The following is a 16,354-nucleotide window of genomic DNA, read 5'->3' on the forward strand; positions in this document are numbered from 1 at the left end:
TGCACTAACCCGTAAAAAAGGACACATACAGGAACATGATGCACGCGTCTTTTTGCCTATAGATTTGTGTCCTCCTGAGGATAAAGCCAGTTGATACTGGCGTTTGGTGTGTCTTTTACATCTTCCTGTCTGTGTCCTTTTTTACACGCTAGTGCAATGTCCCCTTATACATTCTAGCTGTGGCTAGAGAGCAGGGTGCCTGTACAAAGCACTCCTAAAGAACAAAGCCCATGAATTATTTTCATATATCTAGAACACACGGCACTAATACCCAAAACAGTTGATGGAAGGACGGCCGTTATGAAAGCTTAAAGGAACACTAGGGAAAAATATTACGCCAAGTTAGATCAACAGATTATTTGTCTAGAAGTCTATCACCGTTTTTTTTGTGCCACCGACATTGTTTTATAAAAAACTGCCTCCAAGTCCCACTGCTGTTTCTTAACCTGAATTACCTGTGCCAAAACAAACAAGTTGACGTAATTATCGTGCGACTTCTCTGAAGAGAGATACCATAGTCCAATATACAGTCGCCTACCGATAATTTGGACAAGCTTAATAATTCAGACACCTCCGCAGCACCACCATTAGCCCCCTGGCCTTATGTATAGGGACAACCGAAATTTCACACACCTTACAGCTTGCCGTTATTTGGACTGTACGACCCCGTGATAATTTGGCCACCAAGTCGAGCAGAAATAGCAATATTATCATTTTTACACGATGCCAGCATCTCTTTGAAACCATAACTAGTATAGCAGTTGCCGATGAGAATTCGGGGCATGCATTGACGGTAGTTTAATCTATCTGTAGTGACAGCATGAAAACGGAGGAGGTTCAGGTGGCAATCTTGTAGCAGTGCCTTTTCCTCGATCAGCTGATCTCACTGATAATGTGTGCGGAGCCCTGCTCTGACCATTGACGAAGTGTGAAAAGCATGGAATGAAATAGCATAAAAGGCATCACTAGAAAACTGTGGCCAAGGAACATCTAGGCCAAATGGAAACATGTGCGCACCACAATGCATTGACAAACTTGGGCTGCATTCTTGGGCAACCCCTTTGGAAGGTACTTACACTCTCGCAATATTTAGCATGACTAGCACCAGAGCTGGCAGGCAGCAGCATTCTCGCAGTGTGATAACATAGCGTGCTTGGCACTGCGCTAAGAATGGCATCACTCGTAGGCGCTGATGTGTCTTGCGCGTGTCCCGCGAAATTGAAGTTATCCCCGAAAGTAATGATTCGAGAATATGGCGCACCTCTTAGAGTACAGCTCTTCGGTGCCTGTTCGTGCATTGAGCGCCGGCTTCTCTCAGTGTCCTCGGTGAAAGATGAGAGAGGGAACGTGGAGCGCAGCGCGGGATGAAAGACGGTGAGAGCGAAGAGAGAGTGAGAAGGAAAGCGGAGGACAAGGGCGCAGTGGAAACATGAGGAGGAGAGTGGAGGAGGAGACTATGAAGATGCGTTCGTGTGTCCACGCTTTATTTCTGAACAATGAGCGATGCAACCGGTGGAAATGCTTTGTCTGCTGCTGCTGCTAAACGAGCTGCCAGAACAGAGGCTCAGTGCCACCGCCGAGAGGACCCTGTCGTTCAGAATCAAATTCTTTGCCACAATATATGGCGAATTCAAAACACCTAAACAGCTGCGCTCAAAATTCGCATTAGGGAGTATCGTAATCGTCGGGGAATTTTTTATGCCACTTGTGGAATAAATTTACTTATTTTTTTTGGGTGAACACAGTTCTTCTGACTTCCAATTATTCCGACTATTTAGTGCGCTCCATTTAACTAGAATTATGGGTCAGCGACTGTAGGTGGTGGCAGTGAAATTTTTCGTTTTTGTCATTTTGTGGCTTACAAAAGCTATGTTGAGGCTACGAATGATGAATGCATGATTACAGAAGCCCAATATTTCAATATATTTGGACTAAATATTTTCCTTTAGTTATTGGTAAAGCATTGCACACGTAATGTGAAAGATGTTGGTGCGGCACCAGCCTGCGGCAAGTTGTCTTTTCACTGACTTTCATTCCCCCTTATACCTTATCATTTACATACACGTTTCAATTAAACGTAATAGTTATTTGCCCTATGCCTTCCTTCGCTTTACTGCCTGTTGGCTTCATGCAGTTGAAACTAACAAGAACCAGGCCCCTTGGCTCCCCTTATTCTTCCTGCTCATTGGACAATGAAGTATTCTCCAAATTTTAGTATTTTCCGGCTTCAACTGTAGCATTCTGCAACTTTAACAATTGACAGGTATGCGCATACTATACCCTGTGCTACATCATGCCAGGTATGTTGGGTATGTTACATTATGCTCAAGTGAAAGTAGCAGCAAGAGTAGTAATTCCAGAACCGAGACCCCGAAATGATGTACGCACCTCGCTGGCATCAAACTCAATGGGGTGGGGGCAGCGCTTGAAACCAGACCAGAATGGTGCCCCCGTAGTGGTACACTGCGAAAAGTAGAGAAAAAAAAGAAAGAAAGAGAATCACACCGAGCAGTGTTGAAAACACCACTGGTGATGTCATACACGGGAGAGTCCCAAATGTCATGCGACCAGGCTGCCTCATGAAGCCAATGATGGGGGCACGGTGTGCGTTTGAGGGAGGGTTGTAGTGCGGTTTGTAAGGCGGGCCAATCTTGGAGGCATTTAAGTGAACATCACAGCACCGATACGCCTCGTAGCACTAACAATTGCAGCTAACCAATAACTTTTCCACCAACATATCTCAGCAAGACAAAATGTGAAATTAAATTCTGGGGCTTTACGTGCTAAAACCACAATCTGTTTGTAATAAGGCACGCAGTAGTGGGAAGCTCGGTATTAGTTTTGACCACCTGGGTTCTTTAACTTGCACCAAAATTAAAGCACATGGCGTTTTTGCATTTCGCCGCAAATGAATGGTTTTATAATCAAAAGCAGCCAATGAAACATGAAGCATTTTCAATCACACTCTGTGATGTGACTGACCATTCCAACAACACATTATGAAAAAGCTTACCTTCGCCTGGCTGCCACCACTGATTACATTGGCAAACAGTGGCCGCTATACAAAAGCATCGAATTGAAGCTTTTATAATTCGAGTTTCTGTTCAGCTTCAGAGAAAATGGTTGAGGTCTAGTTCGACTCTAGAGCGGAAAAATAATGGTTCAAACCAATTGGAACCAGTTCACGTTCATCTGCATTACTTAAGAGGAAGCTTCTTTAGCTCAGGCCCGATTCCGATGCCGCCTATTCAAATACATGTAAAAAGTAGACATACGATTCTGAGACAATCCATGGGTCAGTTTAGATGACATTTTGTTGCATTTGAGAGAGGAAGTTAGATTCTAGTGACTGTTACAACTGGAATTTCGAATTAGGGCCTGAATTTATAAGAAGAATCGCTGAGAGTCAGTATGTTTAAAAAAAGAAATAGAAGCACGAAGTTTACAAATTCATCACTCTGCAGTGAAAATGGGCATCACAGTTCTGTAAACTGCATCCTTTAAAACATCCAAAGAGGACTAGTTTGATATATTAATTTTTGCCTTACGGGAATTTGTTACAATGTTTACAAGGGTTCTGCAGAAGCTTTACACACATATTAGTGGTGCATTTAAGAGCCACGTATAATACAACAGTTATGTTTGCTTGAGATGTACTATTAGATGCAATTCATTGAACTGTGATATAATTTTTATTGCTGAGTCACAGAGTTGTAAACTTAAGAGTTTAACTTTCTGAAAATGTGCAATTTTTGACAATTTTATTAAAATATAGACACCCTAAATAAAAATTCTCTTCCAACAGTCACTACGTTTTTACTATTTCTACTAAATGCAGCAAACCTCATCAAATTTGGTCAAGTAGTTGACGAGAAACATCAATTTTTCAATTCTCATGTATTTAGACAGCAATCCTCGAGCTAAAGCTTCCTCTTATAATTATGGCAAAACAGCATAAGGTCACACTGTACAAAATTCAACAGCACTCCTGAGTTGCATGGAAAGACAAAAAAAGAAAGATAAGCATGCTGTTCTTCACGTACACAATAACTACAAGAGAAAAAAAGAATGCACTGTGAAAGCACACCTCGGTAAATTGTCTATCGCACTTACTTTAGCTTACACAGCAGTGGTGACAAAAACAAACGTCCAACTATACACTACCTCAGAAGTAACTTGCAGCAGGCAGTAACTTGCAGTCCCAAAATGACAGTGGGCCTATGATAAATGCCACAGTGAGTGTTTATAGATTACTTTCAGACCATAGGTATGTTACATAAAATCACATAGTTTTACGCAAAATGGGAAACATATGCATAGATATTATGCTTCCAACAACTTCATCTGTTACTCCCTTGCATTTTTCATGTTAAGTCAGTTTTAGCACAAACGATTACTCATATGTGTGTTAGTTGACGATTCATATAGCTTTTGGAGATTACATGTTCCACATCATATATTGGCGTTTCTTTCCTTTCTTTACGAATGTGTTTGTTATATCTCAATCTCTGTTCACCTTTATTTAACAAGTGAATAGTGGTCCCTTACTGTCTGCCAGGCACAGCCTTTCAAGCCCTTGAGACTTTGGCTGGCCTACAATCCTCACTGTTGTGCTGATTGAAAATAAAGGTTTTTGTATGTATGTATGTGTGTGTGTGTGTGTGTGAAAGAAAGAAAGAATGAATGAATGAATGAATGAATGAATGAATGAATGAATGAATGAATGAATGAATCAATCAATCAATGCACAGCTGCGAGAAAAACTTTGGGGGCCAAAGGTGCCACATTTTTTTTAGCAGCCTGGGCATTCTGGCTGAAATCATGAGCACAAGCCTACATGCACATGTTTGACCAGTACAATACAATGTAATAAACAAATTCCACGCCGCAGGCACTGCGCTTGAATATATTATAATTTTTTGCTGATGCCCTAGTCTCCAAGCTTTTGCTCACCACAGTATGTATGTATGCATTTGTGTGTGTGTATGTATTCAATGTGGTCAGAATAGCGCACCGTTACAGTAAGCTGTATTATTGCACAGCTGCGGCAACGGATAGTAATGGCTTCAGTACTGCTTTTGGCATTGACGTCAGTGGTGTGAAATTTTTGTAGTTGCGACAGCTTCTAGTGAAATCCTCGAAGATAAGCCGACCTAAGAGCTTCTTCACACATGTAGAAAACAAAACCAAAAAAATGAACGGCCTGGAACCAAACGAATACGATATTTGCCTTTCGCCTCTATAAAAATGCCGTCACCATGGCCCGGAATTTAGCTTGTGACATTCAGTTAGTTAGTTAAATGGGGTTTAATGGCGCAAAAGTGGCTAAGGCTATGCAGCGCCAAACACGAGGTGTTTTGAAATTCAGTTTATGAAGGAAAATATTGTTAATAATCTATATTTTATGTAAAAATACAGTGTCATCTAGCAATTTACGGACGTCACATCATGGGAGTAGCGAATCATCAATGAAAATTAGAGCAGGGTGTAAAGGTATGTGTAGTTGATATAATTTGTGCAAAAGTGTTCGTCTGTGCGTTTCAATCTGTGACATTCAGCTCAGCAAGCAGTATGCCATAGGCATCGAGTCATCGCAACTGGTCCACTGAAAACCCAAGAGGCCGGGCCTTACGTAGTCCCTGGGAAAGCTGTGAAGGAGCTGCCGGATCTGGTTGCTGTACTGGTTTTGGAAGTGGAGCCTGGCCCAGGCCACGCAGTCGGCAAAAGACGTGGGCCGCTCATCTACGAGCTGCTTCTTCACGCTTGTAAACACCTCTGCCTGCGCAGTTAGTTTTGCGACAGCACACTTGTAGCAGAAGAACTGTAGCAGACAAACTTTTGCAGAATCCCGCTCGTATACACACTTTCCTCCTCGCCACACATTACTCACATCACTGCAGTTTGTAATAATCAGTGATATTGCAAAGTAGCACTGAAAAGGAACGCTGACGGAGATGGTGAGGACACGTGGATGCAAAAAACGAGCAGGATAAAAAACTCCTGCAAGCGTGCGCTTGTATGAGTACAGATTTGTAAAAAAGTAAACTGCTGTTTTACCTCACAACCCCATGCAACTCGTGAAGGCCCTCGAAGGAAAACTCCCAGCGGGAATATTTTATTGCGCGAGTCAAGTGGACATATCACACACACACACATTGCTCTCTGCAGCATTTTATTCTTCCCTGTCACTGCAACATGACAATAATATTGCTATGGCTGGCGCAAAGATGGGACAAATCAGTTAATCAAGAGAGACATCATTACATCATTATTCATTTGAAAAAACTCACAGATGTCTGGACTAACAGCCTAAACAGCTAGTGATTGGTTCAATATAAACAGCGATTAGCAACACAGCACAAACTGTTCCTAGTAATGCGATATGTCACAAGCAATTACAATTCCTACATGCAACTGCCAATTATCCGATCATTACCTTGGAAACGGCCCAACAGACCGGTAAGCTCCAATATAAAACCGTTGCTTCTGCTCTGCTCTCTTGCATTATTTTCTAAATATATATCTCAACAGCGCTTATATGTAGCTTTTGTAAAGCTTTTGTAGCTTATATGTAAATTTTCCTGGCAGCATGCACTTTTAACCTTCCAGTCTTGTGCACTGCTACAGGCAGTGCACTGATTCCATTAGGAGCCAGTGACTCAGCAATTTGGGCTGCATAACATATAGAGGATGCAAAACATTGGTATTGAAACTGTTCACTAGTTTTCGTTTTTTTACTTTACGTCAACTTTACATTCTTTTTTTTTTACATTTGCATTCATTTTCTGGCAATGGTTTCAAATATACAATTAGGTTTGGCGCAGGTCAGTTAGTTCCTAACCTAATTCACACATCACTTACAACGCTTTAGACCACAACGGGGAATAAAATGGCACCACAAGGAAGTTGTATTTCTAAAGCATGGTTAGACAGCCGAAAAATGAGACCTAAAATATAGAAAGCGTTTTTTTCTTGCTTTCATCTTGCAAACTACTAATTACACTTTACACTTCTGCTACATATTGAAAGCCTAATTTCGATGGACCACAAATAGCTAACAAGAGAAAAAAAAACTGCTTCCAGAAGTTCATTTCTTACTCATAGGCTATCAATCATGCCTTAGAAATAATACGAGACGACATTTGTAATTTCCATTGTGGTCTCAAACAATGGATGTGAAATGTCAATTTTTCATGAACTAACTCACCTGAACCGAAAGTACTTACACACTTGAAATCGGTGCAACATACTTAACAGGAACGTAAAACTTCATTATTATTTATAAAAAAAAATAAAGTAATTGTTGTCAATACTAGTGTCTTCCCTCATGGTCGTATTCAATGCAGACAAGAACACAACTGCTACTTTGCATGCTTGTATCTTTGTCGCCTCTGGGGGAATACCAATGGTCAACTACCTAAGCAATCAATCAGTCAGTCAAAAGAAAACCTTACTACATGATTAGGAAAAGTTAATACAGGGATATTTGGACTGATAGCCAAAATGGCTAATGACTGGTCTGGTGCAAAAAAAAAAAAAAAACGAACTAGTAATACTGCACAAGAAGAACAAAGGAGTAGAAGAAAAACCCATAATTCTTACTGGTTCGTCACCAGGGAGGCTCAGCGTCTTCTTCACAAATGATACGGGATCTCTGGCAAACATTTAACAAATCGGAAAGGGTCCAACACAAACGCTAATGGTGGCTTGTTGAACGGAACACATTAGGTGACACACTGATATGTGCATACTTACCAAACTGCAAACTTTAAAATTAGTAAAAATCCTGCTGACACGATAAAAAATTGGAGGGGAGGGTAGAGTGCCATTTTTTTTAAATGTTTACCTCAAGCACACACCTTTTTGTGAGATACGTACGCACCTTATTAGAGATGAAGTGGCTTTAAGATGCAGCCCACAAGCAGCAGCAAATTTAGATCGGCAGATATTGACAAGAAACACAGCTTTTGATCACACTGACTTCTTCGCCAACTATGCTGCTGCCAATTTTGTTCACTTCAGGAACTTAGTCTGAATAAGCTTGCTCGAAGCAAGGACCCTCCTTTTATCCTTTTGCCGACTTCCAAGGATGTGGTCGGAGACAAACGAGGGAAACTTTTTAGTGAAGAGAATTTGTTTTTCGTAATGCTTGATGCAACATTGCTAAAACCGTAGAACAAGCCAAAATTTGTAAACTTAAAGAATTTGGGAGAGTTGGCAGGCATGTAGAGAGGTAGGTAGAGGTAGAGGCAGATTTATTTCAAACTGGTTTAATGGTTATTTCATAAGAGATGTATTTTGCATGTAAAGTTAAACCTACATATAACGAAGTAGGCTAAATTTGGCAATTTGCTTCAATATATTGAAATTTCATTGTATTGAAATTCGACCTTTTTATGTAAATAAGTACAATCGCCGACCAATTTTTCTTACACAGAAAGGGGCCGCAGAATTTAGCAAATTATCGTGCAATCGAAAAAAGTAAATTTGGATGAGAAAACAATTTCATGAAATTGCGAGCCGGTGACGAATGATACGATTTCATGCCACGTCAACGATATCTTCCCATAGGTGGAAGGAATTAGGCGAAGCCAGCCATGCTCTCGCGTGCACTCCGCCCTCGCAGCCGACAGCGTCTCCCACACTGGGACAACGCTATCATGAAAAGCACCGACAGCGGGGAGCGAAGGCTTCATCTACTTCTTCCACCAACGGGTTACCAAAACGCTATATTATGCGATCTTCAAAACTAGATGCGTGCGAAGACAGCTTACATGATGTCCCACCGTCTCGGTACACCCACTCTTTGCCCACGCGGCAGATTACCTATAAAGCAGGGTGCGCGGCTGCGTGTCACTAAGCCGCGCTTTACAGCCACGCGCAGCCACGGGAAAACACGTGCCAAAAATCGAGACACCTGCCCGTTTACCCCCTTCCTTTCCCTCCTTCCTCATGTGCACTTGATGGCATCATCGTGAGCTAGCTCCCCTGCCCCTCTCTCCATTTGCTCGCGCAAGGAGGAGGCACTTGTGCGTAAAGCCACCATTTTTCTCTCTCACCCTTGGACACTTTCACTTGTATTTAAAGCATAAATGCGTGGGGCGCGGTAGGATCTTATTCCACTTCGACTTTACAGGGAATGTGATGTGGCTTCACTTCGGCGGTTGCTCTTGTCGCGTCGCGCGTGATTTGAAAGGTGCGTTTGCAAGCAGTTGCTTGTAATTTAATCATTTGACCATCTGGGTTGATAGAAGTTTTATTATTTCGGCATTCTCTTGCTGTGGAAGCGAAATTTCTTTATATTGAAACCACAAACACACTTCGTTATATTGTGGTTCTAAATACATGGTGTTCTATGGACAAGAGGTCATGAAAAGTTAAATACTTTTTTGTATAAAGAATTTCGTTACATTGACGTTCGTTGTATCGAGGTTTAACTGTATTTGAATAGCGAAATCCGAGTTCACTCCAAGCCAAAGCTTCCTGTAATAGTGTAAAAGTCAACAGCAGGTGCATCAGAAGAGACTCACTCCAGGTACTTGTGTGCAATTTCAGGTGTCTGCTTGAACAGGCCTTCAAATTCATCACGGGCCCACTGTGAATAGAAAAAAAATACATCTACTGAAATTTGAAGATTATTCGTATAGCACAGAAAAAAAAAATACATACAACTTCCATTAATTAGACTCTGATGGGACTGATGAAATCTAATTATCTAGCAGGTCGAATGAAACAAAACACAGAAAAAGATATTGAAACACAGTGCTCCTTCATTTGGCAGTATTTGCTCGATTCTAACATGCACCCAAACCTAATGCGCACCCATTTTCTATGTGTCCAATGTAGAAAAATATTGTAGGAACGACACTAAAGCTCTTCAGCAAAGTAAAAGTCTAAAGCACAGTTAATTTTTTTTAGCAAGAAAGAATAGGGAGAGGTTCTAATAAATGTTGCACAGTGAACACTTTCCTAAAGTCAGCCTCCCCTGCAACACACACTTGTTATGCGGTAAACCACGCAAACTTTACAAAGGTGGTTTTGGTTTAATGTGCAATTGAACCCCGCAGGCAATATACAGATAGATTTTCTTGAAGAAAAACAAACAAACAAACAAACGAAAAACAAAAACAAAGAGGGCAAGAATGGGGCAAGTACTGTGATGAGGCATTGCAAGCTACTGTAGTTACTGATTGTAAATCTTCTTAGGTAGGCCGAAAATAGTCATTTTTCACGAAAGATAAAGTGTGCTCACCGCATTCCCTGTCTCCTAAGCTCTGCCTAGACGGACATTGCCATTAAAGGGGTTACTGTTGGGGTCACCATAGGGGTTAGGTGCATGCCTGCTGACTGATCGAGTTCGAATTATTCGGCAAAGTACAACTTCAGGATTAAGATTACTAAAGTTTCGGTCCATATAAATGTATGGGCACGGGCTGAGACCTTCGGTCCGGATCGCATGAACTGAAAAATCTAACCGGCGTTGAGTTAATGGAAGTCGACTGTACACATTTTTTGCAGCACTACATTAGGAGGTCCTGACGTAGTTGTCTGGAGGACCTCCTTTTATGCAGTGTGTACAGTCATAATGACATATGCAAATGCTTGATTGCTTTGACAGTATACATAGTATAACATTTCATTTAATTTTTTTTCCTTAAAGACCCCGTAGTAGTGGTATTACATAAGGGTATCAGTATCATAAGGGTAACAGTACTGACATACAGTCAAACCTTGATATACTGAACATGGATATATCGAATTATTGCGTATATGGAACACTTTCTATATCACCTGGAAAATCGCATGCATCTTTAATTTTTTATTTTGAACGTAAAATGGATATGTCAAACTCCACCACCGTAAACCACGTGTGCTCTGTTGACAGGCGTCAAGCTTTCCCACAACACCCTCAAAGATAGTGGCGTCACAATAGGCATTCCCGACTGCTGCGCACTATAGCTGCACACATCGATTGTGTCAAGGGTGCCATTTGAATGGCTAGTTGGCTAGTTCGACAATGTCAAAGAAGCATTACATTTGCCGCACTGACTCCTCTTTGGTGCCGCGCTCTGCGCCTGCCGCGCCTAGATGAGAACTGGTGGTTTGCATCTGCAAAGACGTGCGACAGCGCGCGCTCGCTGGGCCCACTCATAGCCGCCTTGGCAGATGCCACTTAACTCGTTATTGACAGTGCTTCAAATTGCTTCAACTGACGGACGTGGGGATCGCAGCAGAAGTAGCAGCCAAATGAAGACGCTGCCGAGGTTGAGCCCGCAAGCGCTGATGTTGCCCCACTCCTGACTACAACTGAGGCTGTAGCTGCTTTGGTCCTTCTAAGCCAGCAACCTATCGCTTGTGGAACTTTTAGACTACGTTGAGCACTCTGTTTAAGAATGTGGCTGCCAATAAGAAGCTGGCTACACTGCTGCAGTACTTTCAGCCAAATAAGTACTTTGTGTGAACCTTCAAGTGAGTATTTACTGCTTCACAATAGGGGTGCCGTCTTCATGCAGCTGACGAAATAGGTGCAGCATATGCAGTGCGATCAACTGTGCGCTCCTGGCTGACTTCGTCAGCCAGGAGCACGCAGTTGCCCAGTCACTGGGCAACTGAGTGCGTCACTGAGCCCAGTTGCACTGGGCTCAATGGAGCGTGCAGTGAGCACTGGGCTCACTCATAGCCGCCTTGGCAGATGCCATTTAATAACTCGTTATTGACAGTGCTTCAAATTGCTTCAACTGATGGAGTCAGCGCGGCCTAGGCCAACTGCGCGTGGTGCAACCAAGCGTGCGCTTCAAACAGCGATCCCCGATTGCGCCCTTGGTTTTTTACATGTTATTTTACATGTTCTACGTGTTTTCTTCTGCGTGTTTTACATGTCTGTTATGTGTTTTGCGTGACACATTTTCTACATGATTTTATATATTGAATTCTGGCTATATCGAACTACTTCATGATCACCGTGCTGTTCGATATATCGAGGTTCGACTGTATAAGGGTCATTCCACGAGAAATGTCCCAGACCCCAAAAGTGACTATTGCCGATTCTCTTAGGAAAAATCGGGCTAGTTGGCGAGAGTGTGAATGAAGTTTCCTGACAGTATACTATCAAAAAAAAAAAGAAGTCTTGGCAGCGTAAGCATTCTGCAGCTGTGTAAGTTTTCATAAAGAAGCAAAAAGTTGGTTGGAGATAAATTCTTTTTTTAGAGTATAAAACAAGGCACAATGACAAGAATTATTTTGGAATATTCTACGAGCCTGGTTCCTTTGTGCGACATCATAGAGCTGAACACATTTAAGAATTTTCTACATTTCATTGGCTAAGTAAAAAACCAAAAATTTTGCGGTTTCAGAACTTCTGCACATAAAAATCGTAAATGTTTCAGCCCCAATATTTTTCTATTTCTCCTTGTTGCAATAACTTATGCTAAAAATAATGTTCGGGTATGAAATAAAGTATCTTTCCATAAAATTACTACCGAATATGGCAAAAAGTCACTTTATCATGATGTTCAGGCATAAATTAAGAATTAAGGCACTCCATATAAATACACGTGAAGTAGCTCATTATATGCAACAAACTTTTGTCTTGTGATCCAGAAATTTCTTCGAGTAAATTTTGTTTGAGGCGAGAATGAACTGTGCCTTCACTGCAAAACAGGTGCAGGCAACAAGTGAATTCTTACCGTGCTTATGAACTCTGTATGCACAAAATATAGGCGCATGCTTTCTTTATGCACAGTAAATGGCAGTAAAATATCCATTTACACTGTATGAATGTTGATGCCACCATACCTACGTTTAACGATAATACATTTCTGTGATAAAATGAACCACAACTGCTTCGAGGTCATCGTCGGGACCGGATAGTTAACCGACACAAGATATTGTGTGTGGCGCTGATTCATTGTTTTGTGAGTACTACAGATCAGCACATTACGACTTATGCAAGAAATCGAATCATTCACGCTTCATGCCAATCATGGCATAGGAGACAAATGTCAAGAAATTTAGTTTGCAGGCTATAGCCTGCTGCGAGAGTGCGGGGGCCTGATCAAGCACCATTTTCATTTTGGTGTGATACCCCGGAAAAGAAATAGGACAGAATGAGGCTATGTCAGCCACTATCTACCACTTACACAGCTGAAACAATTTAGTCACTGAGAGACATTGTTGCAAGTTAGCTTTTAAAGGGACACCAAAGAAAAAATTATTTCAGCTGTGTTAGTAAATTAGGTTAGGTGAGGTGTTAGTGAATTAGGTTTTCAGAACCCCCAAAATGCCACCCTTATATTGACAGAAGGCAAGGTAAGCCAGAAAATACGAAAAAGAAAGAAAGATGAAGTGGTGACGCTGCACTGAAGTTTCTGCACCAGCTTGCCCTGATGCTATGATTTTGACGGTGTCTGCTCAGCCCTAGTAAATTTTTGTTCGATAAGATGGACTACATCAAAGTCCAAAAGAGCCAAAGACTAAACAGTGGAAGTTTTAAGAACTTTTACAGAGCCACGATGGTCCAAACGCGATAGAATGCTTTGAAATTTATGACGCCGCTCTTGAAGTTCCGCCACTTGTGTTGGTGCGAAATTCAAGATATGGAACTTTGACCTTCCTTTCCTCTTCTAATAATCAACATATTGCCACCAAGTCAATGAAAATAGAGTTCTTAAAGAATGCTAACCTTGTCAATGGAAACTGATTTAGTGTTTCCCTTTGGGGTTCCTATGAGGGTGTCACATAGTTACCGGGGTAGTAAACTCAACTACTCAATCTGAGCAAGGTGTCAACACGAACCTGCAATGTGTGCTCGATGGCATTGGGAAAATGCTTGAGCGTGCAGATGGGGATGGACATCTCGGCTGGGTCATGCGATGACGAGTATGACTCGGACAGATGGGGAACCACCACCTGGACATTGCCCTTGGTGCCCAGGGTGCCTGACTCGAGCAGCGGCTTGCCGAGCCGGACGCAGCGGCTGTCCACATAGTTGCCTGCGACGCCAGTGTGGTTCACTTCTCGTGTTTCCGCCATGCAGTGCACGTACTCTCTCTACCAATGTTAAATGGACCACCACATCATATGTGTTCAAACAGTGATTCTTGCAAGCGTGCAAGTCAGAACCTCACTGATACCATATACACAGTCAAACCTCAATATAACAAATTATTGGATATAACGAATTAAATAAAAACAGGTCTCACCTCTACACAGCGTAAAATATGTGTTGTTTATAATGCATATTGGATAAAACAAAGCTATTTTTGTGTTGTATGCGATTTCGTTATAATGAACTAGACAATTCATTATGCACAGTTATACATTATATGTTCAGTTCATTATAACAAACTGTACTAGACTAAGGGCCGCTAAGGGACTCAGGGACTAAGTGCTTATGTAAGTGGTGCACTCCCAGCTTGGCAGCCAAAGATTTGAAAAAGAAAGTGGATGAAAAGAATTTGAAGATGCAGATTGGACGACTGAAGAAGCCGTTGCTGCTGCTTGTGTGTGCTCTCTTCAAACACTATTGCAAAAACTTTTGACATCACAGCCATATCTACACATACGTAACCATTTGTAGGCCACTGAGGACGACCGTATTCACAAGTGTCCTGCCGAACCGAACCTGCAGTGACACAGACAGCAGTGAGGACTAGATGGGCACCAGCTGCATGGAGTGCACAAAGAAATGCGTTATAGAAACTATAGTGTTTGCTCTTTTTGCACAAAGGAAATATGCGTATTATGCACAACCGGAAAAAACTGGACTGTAATGGCTTACCCCTGTGTAAGGGACACAGCTCGTAAAGTTAGCAAAAAGAAGTGTGGCTCTCGAGCGAGTATGTACGCACGGTATTAGTTACGTTGCGCTCTTGTTAAGAATTCTGCTCATGGAACTTTTCCTCACCACAAGCACACACAAGGAAAATTGTCGGCTTTGAACACAAATCTGGTGTTCCCTTTTATACTGGCAGAGAGTGCACAGCTTTGTCCACTGCTGAAGGAAAACCTCTAATGTGTGGCTCTCGTTCTGCTGGTGCTTTAGCTGCCAGTGCCAGCCGATGCTATTGTCGGTGCGCTGCAAAGTTGTGTGTAAAAAGATGGCACCAACCACAAGTTGTATGTTGCAGATTCAAATGGTTGTACAATTGCCAGGGGGAAAAATTCGCATGCGCCGTATGCTCATGAGTTCACTTTCACACTGGACTGTGTTGTACACAACAGAGTGGTATCCATGGACAAAGTCCCAAGACATTGGCATGGCATGTCCTTGGGCATGTCTGGTAACCAGGGGCGCTTACTGTTGTCCTGGTGTGCGAATGTGAATAGTTGTCTTTGTGTTTCCTTGTCTCTGGCTGCAACTTTTATGGCGAAAATTTTCAAGTGGAGGAATAAATTAAGCACTTGCAATCAACTTAGTGTAGCGAAAAAGTTTTGAGGATGCCCCTTTTCTTTGATGGCAAGCGGCAACGATTGCAGCACTCGAAACTAATGGCCTCCAAGATGATGTCGCATCAGGCATTGCTGCACGTCTTTGACTTTTAATTCATTTAGCATTATTAGGGTACTTTCTGGGAGCTGTCTGCCTGTCTGCCAATGCCTATAACCTTTTTTGCCTGCCAACTTGCGCCACTGCGTAGTCTGTGGTCTAGTGGTTAGAGCATCACACTGTTGTGATTAGGGAACCAGGAACCAGGAACCAAGCCGTTTCCTGCCAACCTGTATTACTGGTGCGTGCCACTACTTATGTGCCGCTCTTCAACGAGCCTCGTTACCACAAACTTAAAATTTTAATTGAATTATGGGATTTTACACGCCAAAACCACGTTCTGATTATGAGGCCTGCCGTAGTGGGGACTCCTGATTAATTTTGACCAGCTGGGGTTCTTTAACGTGGACCTGAATCTAAGTACACGGGTGTTTTTACAATTCACCCCCATAGAAATGCGGCCGCCATGGCTGGGATTTGATCTTGTGACCTTGCGCTTCGCAGCGCAGTACCAAAGCCACTAAGCAACCACGGGTCACCAATAATAATAATAATAATATTTGGGGTTTTACGTGCCAAAACCACTTTCTGATTATGAGGCACGCCGTAGTGGAGGACTCCGGAAATTTTGACCACCTGTGGTTCTTTAACGTGCACCTAAATCTAAGCACATGGGTGTTTTCGCATTTCGCCCCCATTGAAATGCGGCCGCCGTGGCCGGGATTCGATCCCGCGACCTCGTGCTCGGCAGCCCAACACCATAGCCACTGAGCAACCACGGCGGGTACGGGTCACCACAAACCTGGGTTACGTGTTATGTGCCACTCTTCAATGAATGTCTTTTACGTCGACTTGGCAATGGCTATG

General features: G+C 42.3%; 1 protein-coding gene across 1 annotated transcript in view; it reads right to left on the reverse strand.

Annotated features, from left to right (window-relative positions):
* The window catches only part of LOC135907653 (ubiquitin-like modifier-activating enzyme 1), a 93,634-nt gene that overhangs the window by 35,330 nt on the left and 41,950 nt on the right, over positions 1 to 16,354 (reverse strand). Inside the window, exons 16-20 of the mRNA XM_065439348.2 lie at positions 13,795 to 13,991; positions 9,531 to 9,595; positions 7,603 to 7,654; positions 5,633 to 5,779; positions 2,389 to 2,463 (exon numbers count right to left, since the gene is read on the reverse strand). Of these exons, the coding sequence (XP_065295420.1) occupies positions 2,389 to 2,463; positions 5,633 to 5,779; positions 7,603 to 7,654; positions 9,531 to 9,595; positions 13,795 to 13,991 (536 nt within the window). The remainder of the gene's footprint in view (positions 1 to 2,388; positions 2,464 to 5,632; positions 5,780 to 7,602; positions 7,655 to 9,530; positions 9,596 to 13,794; positions 13,992 to 16,354) is intronic.

The sequence above is a fragment of the Dermacentor albipictus genome, chromosome 10 (assembly GCF_038994185.2).
Source record: "Dermacentor albipictus isolate Rhodes 1998 colony chromosome 10, USDA_Dalb.pri_finalv2, whole genome shotgun sequence".
Classification (NCBI taxonomy): domain Eukaryota; kingdom Metazoa; phylum Arthropoda; class Arachnida; order Ixodida; family Ixodidae; genus Dermacentor; species Dermacentor albipictus.